This window comes from Oncorhynchus mykiss, chromosome 11, assembly GCF_057628025.1.
Source record: "Oncorhynchus mykiss isolate SJ-2025 chromosome 11, ASM5762802v1, whole genome shotgun sequence".
Classification (NCBI taxonomy): Eukaryota; Metazoa; Chordata; class Actinopteri; order Salmoniformes; family Salmonidae; genus Oncorhynchus; species Oncorhynchus mykiss.
The window spans coordinates 58,996,435-59,012,402 of record NC_143032.1 but is presented as its reverse complement, the minus strand read 5'-3'; the positions used below and the strand labels follow the sequence as shown (position 1 = coordinate 59,012,402).

Genomic DNA, 15,968 nt, shown 5'->3' with positions numbered 1-15,968 from the left:
TCTCGAAGCCACTCCTGTTTTGTCTTGGCTGTGTGCTTCGGGTCATTGTTCTGTTGGAAGGTGAACCTTGGCCCCAGTCTGCTCCATAGCGCTCAGGACTTCGTTAAGGATCTCTTTGCGCCGTTCATCTTTCCCTTGATCCTGAGTAGTTTCCCAGTCCCTGCCGCTGAAAAACATCCCCACAGCATGATGCATGCTTCACCGTAGGGATGGTGCCAGGTTTCCTCCAGACGTGACACCTGACATTTAGCTCAGAGTTTAATCTTGGTTTCATCAGACCAGAAAATCTTGTTCACGTGCCTTTTACTGAGGAGTGCATTCTGTCTGGCCACTCTACCATAAAGGCCTGATTTGATGAAGTGCTGCAGAGATGGTTGTCCTTCTAGAAGGTTCTCCCATCTCCATCAAGGGACTCCAATCAAGTTGTAGAAATATCTCAAGGATGATCAATGGAAACAGGATCCGCCTGAGCTCAATTTCAAGTCTCCTAGCAAAGGGGCTAGCTAATACTTAAGTAAATAAGGTATTTCTGTTATTTTTATCAATTTTCCAAATTCTAAACCTGTTCATCGTCGTTATGGGGTATTGTTTGTCAATTTAAATATTTTCTCAATCAATTTTAGAATAAAGCTATAACTTAACAATGTGGACATACAGTCGTGGCCAAATGTTTTGAGAAAGACACAAATATCAATTTTCACAAAGTCTGCTGCCTCAGTTTGTATGATGGCAATTTGCGTATACTCCAGAATGTTATGACATGAATTGCAATTAATTGCAAAGTCCCTCTTTGCCATTTAAATTAACTGAATCCCCAAAAAACATTTCCACTGCATTTCAGCCCTGCCACAAAAGGACTAGCTGACATGTCAGTGATTCTCTCGTTAACACAGGTGTGAGTGTTGACAAGGCTGGAGATCACTATTTCATGCTGTTTGAGTTCGAATAACAGACGGGAAGCTTCAAAAGGAGGGTGGTGCTTGGAATCATTGTTCTTCCTCTATCAAACATGGTTACCTATAAGGAAACGTGCTGTCATCATTGCTTTGCACAAAAAGGGCTTCACAGGCAAGGATATTGCTGCCAGTAAGATTGCACCTGAATCAACCATTTAACTTATCAAGAACTTCAAGGATAGTGGTTCAATTGTTGTGAAGAAGGCTTCAGGGTGCCCAAGAAAGTCCAGCAAGCGCCAGGGCTGTCTCCTAAAGTTGATTCAGCTGCGGGATCAGGGCACCACCAGTACAGAGCTTGCTCAGGAATGGCAGCAGGCAAGTGTGAGTGCATCTGCATGCACAGTGAGGCAAAGACTTTTGGAGGATGGCCTGGTGTCAAGAAGGGCAGCAAGAAGCCACTTCTCTCCAGGAAAAACATCAGGGAAAGACTGGGTACAGGGATTGGACTGCTGAGGACTGGGGTAAAGTAATTTTCTCTGAATCCCCTTTCCGAATGTTTGGGGCATCTGGAAAAAAGCTTGTCCGGAGAAGACAAGGTGAGCACTACCGTCAGTCCTGTGTCATGCCAACAGTAAAGCATCCTGAGACCATGTGTGGGGTTGCCTCTCAGCCAAGGGAGTGGGATCACTCACAATTTTGCCTAAGAACACAGCCATGAATAAAGAAGGGTACCAACACATCCTCCGAGAGCAACTTCTCCCAACCACCCAGGAAGAGTTTGGTGACGAACAATGCCTTTTACAGCATGATTGCCATAACAGCACCTTGCCATAAGGCAAAAGTGATAACTAAGTGGCTCGGGGAACAAAACATTGATATTTTGGGTCCATGGCCAGGAAACTACCTAGACCTTAATCCCATTTGAGAATTTGTGGTCAATCCTCAAGAGGCGGGTGGACAAACAAAAACCCACCAATTCTGACAAACTTCAAGCATTGATTAAGCAAGAATGGGCTGCCATCAGTCAGGACGTGGCCCAGAAGTTAATTGACAGAATGCCAGGGCAGATAGTAGAGGTCTTGAAAAAGAAGGGTCAACACTGCAAATATTGGCTCTTTGCATCAACTTCATGTAATTGTCAATAAACGCCTTTGACACTTATGAAATGCTTGTAATTATACAGTATTCCATAGTAACATCTGACAAAAATATCTAAAGACACTGAAGCAGTAAACTTTGTGGAAATTAATATTTGTGTCATTCTCAAAACCTTTGGCCAAGACTACTTTCCGAATATGGAGACTGTTTAGTGCCAGAATACATGTAAAAATATATATATTTTTTCTAAACATCTTTCAGATATAGGACAGACACTTCAGAACAGACTTCCTTTTAGATTTCTGTTCCGTGTAGTGAATCTATTATTCAATGTTTGTATGAGCTAATGGCAGTAAGACCCAAAATTAATTTATCATACTTTTAAAAATATACTTTCAAGGGGTCTTTAAAGGCAAAATCAAATAGCTGAATGATCCTTGGTATGACCTGCTTAAAACAATTTCATATAACTTAGTAGAACCCCCCCCCCACCCACACCCCCAGCTTGGATAGGGCTTAGACGGTTATGGGTTTAACACCCACAGTGTTATAGCCTGTGCTCTGGGGGAGCTGTTTGTCACGAGACCCATGGTGAGACCTACTGTTCAGGCTGGCTGGCACAGCTCAACAGGAAGTAGTACAGGAAGTTAATCAGATGATTTATATTTACCTGACTCTACATTAGTTTATGCTATAATTTGTGTTTGATTAGTCTAAATTCGAAAAGCACAAAGTGGACATTCCCTTTGACATGATGCAGGCTGTTTGCCGACAGTTCAAATGTCCTCGAGTGGATTTTATTGACACTCAGTTTCTGTGGTGTGAGGCAATGCCAGACAGTGCCCAAAGCCTTGGCTCAATGTGTTGATTTTAATACATGCTGGAGAGCAACACTCTACAAAACCATTAGTCACATTTATTTGTCAAAGCCCTTACTAGCCAAATGCTCATGTTAAAGAAGAAAATTATGGGAAATGTTGCAAAAGGGATGTCTCAATCAGATTAAGAAATAGTCCTTACCACCAACTCTAGGTCAGAGAGGGAACTTGTCATATGAACTTGTCAATATAGCCTTTGTTTTGCAGGGACTGTATTTAACCCGTAGGCCTACTCATTCAAATAAATCATTATTTCCAAGACCAGGAGGGTTAGGTTCGTCTTTGTCCATGAAATTGGCCCTAAGTGCAAATGTTTTCAAAGACTTATCCATCGGTATGAAAATAACTGCTCATAAACATGTTTCTAATAGGCCAAACTGTCTAAGAATGTGGTGTATTCAGTATGGGTTATGTCCCCTGAAGGAATCTACATGTAGCGCTGGGCCTGTTCCAGCATGTTCTTCTGCCTAGTCTGGGGGCAAAAAATACTGAAGTGGTGTAAGAGGGGCTCTGTTTTGGTAACAATACAACACGATCACCATTTATCTCCTGAATGTAACCTCGTACTCCAGTCCAACATGCTCAGGGGGTCAGGCTTTGAATGCCAACCTCATTTGTCTTCTCTCACGTTCATGTTAATTAGGGAGGGGAGAGGGAGCCTGGCTTCTCCCTCAAACCCATTTTCCATCATCCACAGGTTTCTTAGGATCTAGTTTACACTGGAATGGTCATTTCCTGATAATGTCTTGTTTACTGATACTCATCCTGTCCTCTCTCTCTCTATCTATCCAGTGAAAACAAGCCCAAGAATGGAGGGATCTGTGTGGCCAACCACACCTCACCCATCGACGTCATCATCTTGGCCAGTGATGGCTGCTATGCAATGGTAAGGCCCATGATGAACAGCACAGCAGTCAGACACAATGCTACCTACCACAGCACTGAATGACTGCTGTCAATCATTGAGTTAGTGTCAAATTAGAAAGTTACTGGTGTGCTACTTACTACCATAACACAAAATATTTTAGAAGCAAGCTCTCAAATTTTCTTACTGAGAATTTACCAAAGAATGTAGAATTCAAATAGTATTTTAAAAAGGCAGGTGTGAGATTGTTGACCTGTATCATCAGATGTTTGTTAAACCACACCTGTGTGTGCGTCTATTCCAGGTTGGGCAAATCCATGGTGGTTTGATGGGCCTAATACAGAAGTCTATGGTGAAAGCCTGTCCACACATTTGGTTTGAACGCTCTGAAGTCAAAGACCGACATCTAGTGGCCAAAAGGTAGTAATGCACATCTGCACTTTTGGGTTGGAAGTCTCGAGTCTGGTAGGTACCAAACTCGGTCCTCCTGACTAGAGTTTCGGAAGCTGCTTGATGTCAGCACGATGCGTCAATTATAAAGGGGGCTGTGGCTTTACTGGTTGGTTCAGTCTTTCCCACTCCAAAAAAGTCTATCCCCTTGTAAAAAAAAAAAGAAGTCTGAGAAAACCAATCAAAGCTCGCTCTATTTCTAAGCAAATATATACGCACAAAAAATAATCCTGTGCAGACCTGTGGGGCACAGCTCAACCTCGCTGTGTACCACGTTAGTCGTGTCAGCCAGGCTAACTCAGCTGTACCTTAGCTAAGACCTAAAGAATCTATACTGAACAAAAATAAACGCAACATGTAAAGTGTTAGTTTCATGAGCTGAAATAAAAGATCCCAGAAATTTTCAGAATGTATAAACTTATTCTCAAATTTTGCGCACAAATTTGTTTACATCCCTGTTAGTGAGCATTTCTCCTTTGCCAAGTTAATCCATCCACCTGACAGGTGTGGCATATCAAGAAGCTGATTAAACAGCATGATCATTGCACAGGTAGGTGCACCTTGTGCTGGGGACAATAAAAGGCCACTCTAAAATGTTCAGTTTTGCCATACAAACACAATGCCACAGATGTCTCACGTTTTAAGGGAGCATGAGATTGGCATGCTGACTGCAGGAATGTCCACCAGAGCTTTGCCAGATAATTGAATGTTCATTTCTCTACCATAAGCCACCTCAAACGTAATTTTAGAGAATTTGGTAGTACGCCCAACCGGCCTCACAACCACAGATCACATATAACCAGGCCAGGAACTCCACATCTAGCGTCTTCCCCAGCGGATTCGTCTGAGACCAGCCACCTTGACTGAGTATTTGTCTGTAATAAAGCCCTTTTGTGGGGAAAAACTCATTACGATTGGCTGGGCCTGGCTTCCCAAGTTTGTGGGCCTATGGACTCCCAGGCCCACGCATGGCTGTGCTCTTTCCCAGTCATGTGAAATATATAGATTAGGGCCTAATTAAGTTATTTAAATTGACTGATTTCCTTATATGAACTGTATATGTATATGAACTGAACTCAGTTGCATGTTGCGTTTTTTTGTTAAGTATAAATAGATAATTGACAAATCCATTGACGGTTTACTGTGACCATGTTTTGATTTAACGACTATTTTGGGTTTAGTGTTTGTGTATTGGTAAAGACTAGTCAAGCTGTATCTAATCAATATACTGTACACTCGAGCTGGGACGATAAATCTCAAATTTGACACCAACCAATCCGACCACTCATCGAAGACATTTTACTGATAACGAGTAGCCTATACTAGAGAAATGTGAAGTTTGAAATAAGTCTTTAATTTGGGCAATTGCTAACTACAACATTCAAAGTAGTAGTAGCAATTACAAGTATACAAAAGTAACTGGTGCACGTTATTGTTAAACTTATTGTTCTATCTTGAGAATTCAGTTAATTTATCGGGATATAGATTTGTCCATATAGCCCAGTTCTACTGTACACTTACAACACCTCTTGTGTTGCAGATTGAGTGATCATGTAGAAGACACAACTAAACTTCCTATTCTCATTTTCCCCGAAGGTGAGTTGTTTTTGTTTTTCCTTAGTTACTGCTTTGAACACAAGTTACAGTAGTGTTGATTACTGCATTTCTACTGTGGAAATAAGTTAGCTTTAATATAATTTCCTATCCCCATTTGTTAACACTGACTTTTCCCCATAGGCACCTGCATCAACAACACTTCAGTAATGATGTTTAAAAAAGGCAGCTTTGAGATTGGCTCCACAGTCTACACTGTGGCCATCAAGGTGAGTGTGTGTCGTGAGCTTGCGTGTGATGTTTTTACCGGTCTCCCAGTATTAATCAGATGTCCCTGTCCCAACAGTACGACCCCCGCTTTGGAGATGCCTTCTGGAACAGCAGCCAATTTGGGATGGTCAACTACCTGCTGAGGATGATGAGCAGCTGGGCCATTGTGTGCAGTGTGTGGTACCTGCCACCCATGACCAGAGAGGTTAGTCTGGGAACAACCTCACCGTTTTCTTTTTAAAATCCATCTTCTTGAAAATATCGCTAAAAGGCTTAAGGGTTGCTTTGACATTGATTCAAGACTCTAAGCTCAGTGGTGTTTTTGACTGGCAATTGTGCGTTGTTTAATGATGGCTGGAACATGATTTGATTAGCACACTCTAGCCCCAGTAAAATTAATACTGTAAAGCACGACCCATTTCAAAAAATGTAGAACCAGGAACAGATATAGCCCTTGGTTCACTCCAGACCTGACTGCCCTTGACCAGCACAAAAACATCCTATGGCATACTGCATTAGCATCGAATAGCCCCCGTGATATGCAACTTTTCTGGGAAGTTAGGAACCAATATATACAGGCAGTTAGGAACGCTAAGGCTAGCTTTTTCAAACAGAAATTTGCATCATGTAGCACAACCTCCAAAAAGTTCTGTAACACTGTAAAGTCTATGGAGAATAAGAGCACCTCCTCCCACTGCACTGAGGCTAGGAAACATAGTCACCACCGATAAATCCGTGATAATTGAGAATTTAAATAAACATTTTTCTACTGCTGGCAATGCTTTCCACCTGGCTACCCCTACCCCGGTCAACAGCCCTGTGCCCCCCACAGCAACTTGCCCAAGCCTCCCCCATTTCTCCGTCACCCAAATCCAGATAGCTGATGTTCTGAATGAGCTGCAAAATCTGGACCCCTACAAATCAGCCGGGCTAGACAATCTGGACCCTCTCTTTCTAAAATGATCCGCCGAAATGTTTGCAACCCCTATTTACTAGCCTGTTCAACCTCTTTCGTAATGTCTGAGATCCCCAAAGATTGGAAAGCTGCGGCGGTCATCCCCCTCTTCAAAGGTGGAGACACTCTAGACCCAAACTGCTACAGACCTATATCTATCCTACCCTGCCTTTCTAGGGTCTTTGAAAGCCAAGTTAACAAACAGATCGACCATTTCGAATCTCACCATACCGTCTCCGCTATGCAATCTGGTTTCCGAGCTGGTCATGGGCACACATCAGCCACGCTCAAGGTCCTAAACGATATCATAACCACCATCGATAAGAGACAATACTGTGCAGCTGTATGCATCAACCTGGCCAAGGCTTTCGACTCTGTCAATCACCACATTCTTATCGGCAGACTCAACAGCCTTGTTTTCTCAAATGACTGCCTCGCCTGGTTCACCAATACTTCTCAGAGTTTAGTGTGTCAAATCGGAGGGCCTGTTGTCCGGACCTCTGGCAGTCTCTATGGGGGTGCCACAGGGTTCAATCCTCGGGCCGACTCTTTTCTCTGTAAACATCAATGATGTAGCTCTTGCTGCTGGTGATTCTTTGATCCACCTCTACGCAGACGACAACATTCTGTATACGTCTGGCCCTTATTTGGACACTGTGTTAACTAACCTCCAGATGAGCTTCAATGCCATACATCTCCCCTTCCGTGGCCTCCAACTGCTCTTAAATGTAAGTAAAACTAAATGCATGCTCTTCAATCGATCGCTGCCCGCCCGTCCAGCATCACTGCTCTGGACGGTTATGACTTAGAATATGTGGACAACTACAAATACCTGGGTGTCTGGTTAGACTGTAAACTCTCCTTCCAGACTCACATTAAGCATCTCCAATCCAAAATGAAATCTAGAATCTGCTTCCTATTTCGCAACAAAGCATCCTTCACTCATTGCTGCCTAACATACCCTTATAAAACTGACTATCCTACCGATCCTTGACTTCGCCGATGTCATTTACAAAATAACCTCCAACACTCTATTCAGCAAATTGGATGCAGCCTATAACATTGCCAACCGTTTTGTCACCAAAGCCCCATATACTACCCACCACTGCGACCTGTATGCTCTCGTTGGCTGGCCCTCACTTCATATTCGTCGCCAAACCCACTGGCTTCAGGTCATCTATAAGTCTTTGCTAGGTAAATCCTCGCCTTATCTCAGCTCACTGGTCACCATAGCAGCACCCACCGTAGCACGTGCTCCAGCAGGTGTATTTCACTGGTCACCCCCAAAGCCAATTTCTACTTCGGCCGCCTTTTCTTCCAGTTCTCTGCTGCCAATGACTGGAACGAATTGCAAAAATTACAGAAGCTGGAGACTCATATCTCCCTCACTAGCTTTAAGTACCAGCTGTCAGAGCAGCTCACATCACTGCACCTGTACATAGCTCATCTGTAAATAGCCCATCCAACTACCTCATCCCCATACTGTCATTTTATTTATGTTGCTCCATTACACCCCAGTATCTCTACTTGCACACTCATCTTCTGCACCTCCATCACTCCAGTGTTTAATTTCGCCACTATAGCCTATTTATTACCAGAGTTACACATGGAATGAACAAAACATACAGAAGGAAAAAAAAGAAAACAAAGTCTATATACAATGAGTGCAAATTAGGTCAAATAAGGGGGTTAAGGCAATAAATAGGCCATGGTGGCGAAGTAATTACAATATGGCAATTAAACACTGGAATGGCAGATGTGCAAAAGATGGATGTGCAAGTAGAGATACTGTGGTGCAAAATAAACAAATACAGTATGGGGATGAGGTAGATAGATGGGCTGTATACAGATGGGCTATTGACAGTGCAGTGATATGTGAGCTGCTCTGACAGCTGGTACTTAAAGCTAGTGAGGGAGATATGAGTCTCCAGCTTCTGTAATTTTTGCAGTTCGGTCCAGTCAGTGGCAGCAGAGAACTGGAAGGAAAGGTGACCAAAGAAGGAGTTGGCTTTGGGGGTGACCAGTGAGATATACCTGCTGGAGCGTGTGCTACGAGTGGGTGCTGCTATGGTGACCAGCGAGCTGAGATAGGGCGGGGCTTTACCTAGCAGAGACTTGTAGATAACCTGTAGCCAGAGGGTTTGGCGACAGGTATGAAGCAAGGGCCAGCCAACGAGAGCGTACAGGTCGCAGTGGTGGGTAGTATATGGGGCTTTGGTGACAAAACGGATGGCACTGTGATAGACTACATCCAGTTTGCTGAGTAGAGTGTTGGAGGCTATTTTATAGATGACATCGCCGAAGTCAAGGATCGGTAGGATGGTCAGTTGTTGCGAAATAGGAAGCCGATTCTAGATTTAATTTTAGATTGGAGATGCTTAATGTGAGTCTGGAAGGAGAGTTTACAGTCTAGCCAGACACCTAGTTATTTGTAGTTATCCACGTATTTTAAGTCAGAGCTGTCCAGAGTAGTGATGCTGGATGGGCGGGCAATGATCGGTTGAATAGCATGCATTTAGTTTTATTTGTGTTTAAGAGCAGTTGGAGGCCACGGAAGGAGAGCTGTATGGCATTGAAGCTCGTCTGGAGGTTAGTTAACACAGTGTCCAAAGATGGGCCAGAAGTATACAGAATGGTGTTGTCTGCTTAGAGGTAGATCAGAGAATCACCAGCAGCAAGAGCGACATCATTGATGTTTACAGAGAAGAGAGTCGGCCCGAGAATTGAACCCTGTGGCACCCCCATAGAGACTGCCAGAGGTCCGGACAACAGGCCCTCAGATTTGACACACTGAGCTCTATCAGAGAAGTAGTTGGTGAACCAGGCGAGGCAATCATTTGAGAAACCAAGGCTGTTGAGTCTGCCGATGAGGATGTGGTGATTGACAGTCGAAAGCCTTGGCCATGTCGATGAATACAGCTGCACAGTAATGTCTCTTATCGATGGCGGTTATGATATCGTTTAGGACCTTGAGCGTGGCTGAGGTCCACCCATGACCACCCCGGAAACCAGATTGCATAGCGGAGAAGGTACGATGTGATTTCAAAATGGTCAGTGATCTGTTGAACTTGGCTTTCGAAGACCTTAGAGATGCAGGGTAGGATAGATATAGGTCTGTAGCAGTTTTTGGGTCTAGTGTCTCCCCCTTTGAAAAGGGGGATGACCGCGGCAGCTTTCCAATCTTTGAGAATCTCAGACGATACGAAAGAGGGGTTGAACAGGCTAGTAATAGGGGTTGCAACAATTTCGGCAGATAGTTTTTTAGAAAGAGAGGGTCCAGATTGTCTAGCCCTGTTGATTTGTAGGGGTCCAGATTTTGCAGCTCTTTCAGAGCATCAGCTATCTGGATATGGGTGAAGGAGAAATGGTGGGGGCTTGGGCGGGTTGCTGTGGAGGGTGCCGGGGAAGTTGACGGGGTGGGGGTAGCTAGGTGGAAAGCATGGCCAGCCATAAAGAAAAGCTTATTGAATTTCTCAATTATAGTGGATTTGTCGGTTGTGACAGTGTTTCCTAGCCTCAGACCACTGGGTAGCTGGGATGAGGTGCTCTTATTCTCCATGGACTTTAGTGTCCCAGAACTTTGAGTTTGTACTGCAGGATGCACATTTCTGTTTAAAAAAAGCTAGCCTGAGCTTTCCTAACTGCCTGTGTATAATGGTTCCTAACTTCCCTGAAAAGTTGCATATCACGGGGGCTATTCAATGCCAATGCAGAACGGATGTTTTTGTGCTGGCCAAGGGCAGACAGGTCTGGAGTGAACCAAGGGCTATATCTATTCCTGGTTCTACATTTATTTTGAATGGGGCATGCCTATTTAAGATGGTGAGGAAGGCACTTTTAAAGAATAACCAGGCATCCTCTACTGTCGGGATGAGGTCAATGTCATTCCAGGATACCCCGGCCAGGTCGGTTTAGAAAGGCTTGCTCGCTGAAGTGTTTTAGGGAGCGTTTGACAGTGATGAGGGGTGGTCGTTTGCTCGCAGTGATGAGGGTTGGTCGTTTGCTAAATGAGAACTTGTTCTCAACTAGCCTACCTGGTCAAATAAAAAAGCATTTGTGTAGTCAAGCTACCCTCCCTGAAGTTGGCTGTTTTATGTGGTTGATATTATTGCCATTGTGCAATCTATCATTTCAATACACCAGTAGGTCATATTGAATGGATGCATATGATGCACACCTTCCTTTGACCTTAGCCTGGCATGATTTACCTAGGTTATGTTCAAGCTACCCAGAGTTTGCATTTGGTGATGCAAATAAATCCTGCTCTCAGTGGGTTTTCAAATCAGCATTCATCTCATTTTACGGTTGATAGCCTCTCAGCTTCCACCCCTGATTCTAAGGAAATATGATTCAAATCAGTATTTTGAGATGCTAGTATGGCTGCCTCCTTTAGACGCGCTGGCTTATGCACTTGTTGGTTTGTTTCATGTTAGGTTGCCTTTCACAGTACATTCATGCTGATTGCACAACCAGAGCTTGACAAAGCAATTTGTACCAGGATTGTGGATGACCATTGTGTGTGACTTGGTATAATGATTTTAGTATTTTGAGCCGGGTGTGGATGTGAACTTGGTCAGACCTCGCTCATGAATAACAGGAAAGAGTTGAGTACTACCACCCACTTCTAAAACAACATGTTCAGCGGCAGGGGTTGGCTAGCTTTGTGGCCCTGGCCATTGACCGACGACTGTCCCATTTTGATGTAGAAAGCAGAGGGAGGGAAGATTGGGACATTTTTCTTTAAATGTCAGAGTTGAAGAAACTTGGGCTGGGATCCAACTGGTCCTCAGAGGTGTCCTGCCCTTTGAATACATTTTCCACTTGCTGCTTGAAGGGAAACTAGTACTTGGTGCAGACATTTGGAGCAGCCATCTTCTCCAGTCTCTTTGTAACCTGGAGATCATAGTCACACAGAATCAGAACACTCCATTTTTAGAGATTCTTCTGTCCTCTTGATGCATGGCCCATGAATTGCACTGTGCTTGATTTGATATCCCAGTTTGTCAATTTACTTGATACTATACTACAATATGCCAATTTTGCCCGTTAGTGGCTGTAGCCATTGAATAGGATAGGTCCTTCATACATTATGTGCACTGAGACCCTTTCCAGCACATGTCTGATGCTCAGGTGGCCCAGTCCCCTTTGTGTGTCAACCTGGTCTTCATCTTTGTTTTCCTTTCTGAACAGGAAGGCGAGGATGCAGTCCAGTTTGCCAGTCGGGTCAAAGCAGCTATCGCCAGGCAAGGAGGGCTGGTGGACTTGCTATGGTGAGTAACCCATAGCAAACATCTGTGAACATATGTACACATGGGTTATAGGCTTATAATATCAGGTCTGTGTCATTGTTAAACCCAGCTTAGTTTTGCTCAGCTGTATTCCTGTGTGAGCATCAGAGTACTGTGTAATGGATTTGTGAATGATGTTGCTTTGTAGGGATGGCGGTTTAAAGCGAGGGAAAGTAAAAGATACATTCAAAGAGGAGCAACAAAAGTTATACAGCAAAATGCTAGTGGGAACCCAAGAGGACCGCAGTCGTTCTTGAAGTGAAACGTACAGAGTATGAGATGATCAGAGACCCACTTGTGGACAACAGAGTGGACAGTCTTCTGCACCCTTAAGGATTTTTTTGACCTGGAATACTCCAACCCTCATGTCAGGAATTCTTCACTTGGCTTCCTCGGTCAGTGCCTCAGCTTGGCATATTAAGTTCTTATTGCTGTTACAGCCCATTCTGGTCACTGTCCTCTGATTCTAATGATTTGACAATGGACTGGCCTCTACTGCACCAGCCTGTCATGATGCTGTGCACTAAGAGTTCTCTCACCATCAGGGAAGATAACACACTCTCTTTTGAGTGACTAATATATTTATGACCTTCGTTGAGTTAATGTATATGTTTTGTTTTTATCCGGTCTCTCTGTTTATTGTTAATAGTATTATGACAGTTATCATAATTGTTCTTTAAGTTACAAGTGATCTGCCAGGGGACGTAGCAGTGCAGCATAGATAATTATTGGAGAGCTTGTACTGAAGGGGAAATCTGTGACCATGTTGTTCAACAGACTGAGATGGCAAGGTACCACGTGAATGTTTCTAATACTTTTTTTATTGTTTTTATTTTCAATGAAAACCTTTTTTTTTTTTTTTAAAGCATTGTATTCATGTGTAAAATATAGGAGTTATGTTAAAGTGGAGCTTGGGTTTTGTTTTTTGTTTCTGTTCTTGTGTCCATGAAATGTGGAAGACTGTTCACATTATGATGTGGAGAATATACATTCTCAGTGACTGAGGGTTGTTGAAGTGTAGTAGATACCCCACCTTCGTCTCATCTAAACTAGCCTACATAATCTAAACACTCACGTCTGCCTCCCATCCTAATTGACCATGAAGCTTATTTCTGAGCTGTCTGCCACCTCACGATAGCTGTGGTTTAAGCACCATTCTGTGCTTTTACTTACTTACAGTGGCTTGCAAAAGTATTCACCCCCTTGGCATTTTTCCTATTTTTGAATTTCCAACCTGGAATAAAAAAAAGGGGGGGGGTTGTTTCATTTAATTTACCCAGCATGCCTTCCCCTTTTGAAGATGCATATTTTTGTGTGAAACAAATAAAAACTGAGAACTTGAGCATGCATTCACCCCCCCCCCCCCCCCCTCCAAAGTCGATACTTCGTAGAGCCACCTTTTGCAGCAATTACAGCTGCAGGTCTCTTGGGGTATGTCTCTATAAGCTTGGCACATCTAGCCACTGGAATTTTTGCCCATTCTTCAAGGCAAAACTGCTCCAGCTCCTTCAAGTTGGATGGGTTCCGCTGGTGTACAGCAATCTTTAAGTCATACCACAAATTCTCAATTGGATTGAGGTCTGGGCTTTGACTAAGCCATTCCAAGACATTTAAATGTTTCCCCTTAAACCACTCAAGTGTTTCTTTAACAGTATGCTTCGGGTCATTGTCCTGCTGGAAGGTGAACCGCTGCCCCAGTCTCAAATCTCTGGAAGACAAATGGGTTTCCCTCAAGAATTTCCCTGTATTTAGCGCCATCCTTCAATTCTGACCAGTTTCCCAGTCCCTGCCAATGGAAAAACATCCCCACAGCATGATGCTGCCACCACCATGCTTCACTGCGGGGATGATGTTCTCGGGGTGATGAGAGGTGTTGGGTTTGCGCCAGACAGTGCTTTCCTTGATGGCCGAAAAGCTCAATTTTAGTCTCATCTAACTAGAGTACCTTCCATAGGTTTGGGGAGTCTCCCACATGCCTCTTGGACACCAAACGTGTTTGCTTATTTTTTTCTTTGAGCAATGGTGTTTTTCTGTCCACTCTTCCGTAAAGCCCAGCTCTGTGGAGTATACAGCTTAAAGTAGTCCTATGGATAGATACTCCAATCGCCGTTGTGGAGCTTTGCAGCTCCTTCAGGGTTATCTTTGGTCTCTTTGTTGACTCTCTGATTAATGCCCTCCTTGCCTGGTCTGTGAAGTTTGGTGGGTGGCCCTCTCTTGGCAGGTTTGTTGTGGTGCCATATTCTTTCCATTTTTTAATTATGGATTTATTGGTGATCCGTGGGATGTTCAAAGTTTCAGATATTTTTCATAACCCAACCCTGATCTGTACTTCTCCACAACTTTGTCCTTGACCTGTTTGGAGAGCTCCTTGGTCTTCATATTGCCCCTTGCTTGGTGGTGCCCCGTGCTTAGTGGTGTTGTGTGTATATATACTGAGATCATGTGACACTTAGACTGCACACTATTTAACCACTGATCTAACTTCTGAAGGTAATTGGTTGCACCAGATCTTATTTAGGGGCTTCATAGCAAAGGGGGTGAATACATTACCACTTTTCAGTTTTAAATTTTTTTGAAACAAGTAATTTTTTTCACTTCACCAATTTGGGCTATTTTGTATATGTACATTACGTGAAATCCAATTTAAATTACTGGTTGTAATGCAACAAAATAGGAAAAGTGCCAAGGGGGGTGAATACTTTTGCAAGGCACTGTAGGTATAACATGGAATTAATGTGATATACTGGGCCACGGATGTTCAAAATGCCTTGTTCCCTTGCTGCTGAATCTATTAATATTTCTATGAAAGCTTCTCATCTACTGTGGGAATCCTCTTGCCAAATTCACTTCAGAAAGTGACAGCTGTTAGTTGATTAAAAAAACATGACAGCTATCTTCCCATAGCTTGGCAGCTTATTTGAAGGGGCCTTACGGAGAGGGAGTGCAGAGTTAGTCTTATGCCCTGCTAGGCTGCAGTGCAAGCCTAGTGGAAATCCTTGGGCCTCGACTTCCTCAAACTCCTGTTTTGGTTCTTTCATCCCAGTACTGTACCAGGGGTATAAACGTTCCAGTGTTGACCAATAAAAATCCCTGGGTGAAGACATCAAACTTGTACAAGTTTAGTTGATGTAGAATGAGCTATTGGGAGCACTTGTCGACTCAAGCATATGCCATAATTTTTTTGTTCTCATTAGTATACAAGAATACACACTTGGACAGGCTTGTTGAAAAGAGTGGCCTTTGTCCTCTGGAACCCCTAAGAAGAAGGATTCCATCAGAATTCAAAGCATGAAGCTGGCATTCAGGTAAGGAAGGTGTCCGGCTGTGGGCCTGCTGGCCGGCAGTGGGTATGTTGGCTACATTTGACCCTGTACCAGGTTTCTTTTTAATATTTTGTTGGCTACCTGACTGATATTGCTTTGTGTTCTTGATGCTTCACAGTAGTGTTATTCTAGTATTCCTGTTTCTGAATGTCATCCAAAAAACTAAGTGTTGCTTTAGTAATGGTTGATGGGGTTGAATAAATCATTTATATGTGGGGATCATTTCAAGTTCCTTTTAAGGCGGGTATTCCCAAACTGGGGTACTGGGGGTACACCAAATAAAAATGTGATTCACATTTAAAAAAATATTTTACATTTTCCAACGTGGCTATACATTTTGGTGAGTTTATTTCACCTTGCCTGAGTAGCCTCGTTTCACTGCTAAAAATAT

At 43.4% G+C, this 15,968-nt stretch overlaps 1 protein-coding gene across 2 annotated transcripts in view; it reads left to right on the top strand.

The window, feature by feature from the left end:
* Nucleotides 1–15,362, top strand: part of LOC110536034 (glycerol-3-phosphate acyltransferase 4) — a 34,749-nt gene extending 19,387 nt beyond the window's left edge. For both annotated transcript variants that reach the window (XM_021621539.3, XM_036935872.2), the window contains exons 7-13: nt 3,665–3,758; nt 4,042–4,157; nt 5,728–5,783; nt 5,925–6,010; nt 6,088–6,216; nt 12,157–12,236; nt 12,403–15,362. In XM_021621539.3, the coding sequence (XP_021477214.3) occupies nt 3,665–3,758; nt 4,042–4,157; nt 5,728–5,783; nt 5,925–6,010; nt 6,088–6,216; nt 12,157–12,236; nt 12,403–12,511 (670 nt within the window). In that variant the 3' untranslated portion in view covers nt 12,512–15,362. The remainder of the gene's footprint in view (nt 1–3,664; nt 3,759–4,041; nt 4,158–5,727; nt 5,784–5,924; nt 6,011–6,087; nt 6,217–12,156; nt 12,237–12,402) is intronic.
* Nucleotides 15,363–15,968: the final 606 nt, after the last annotated feature.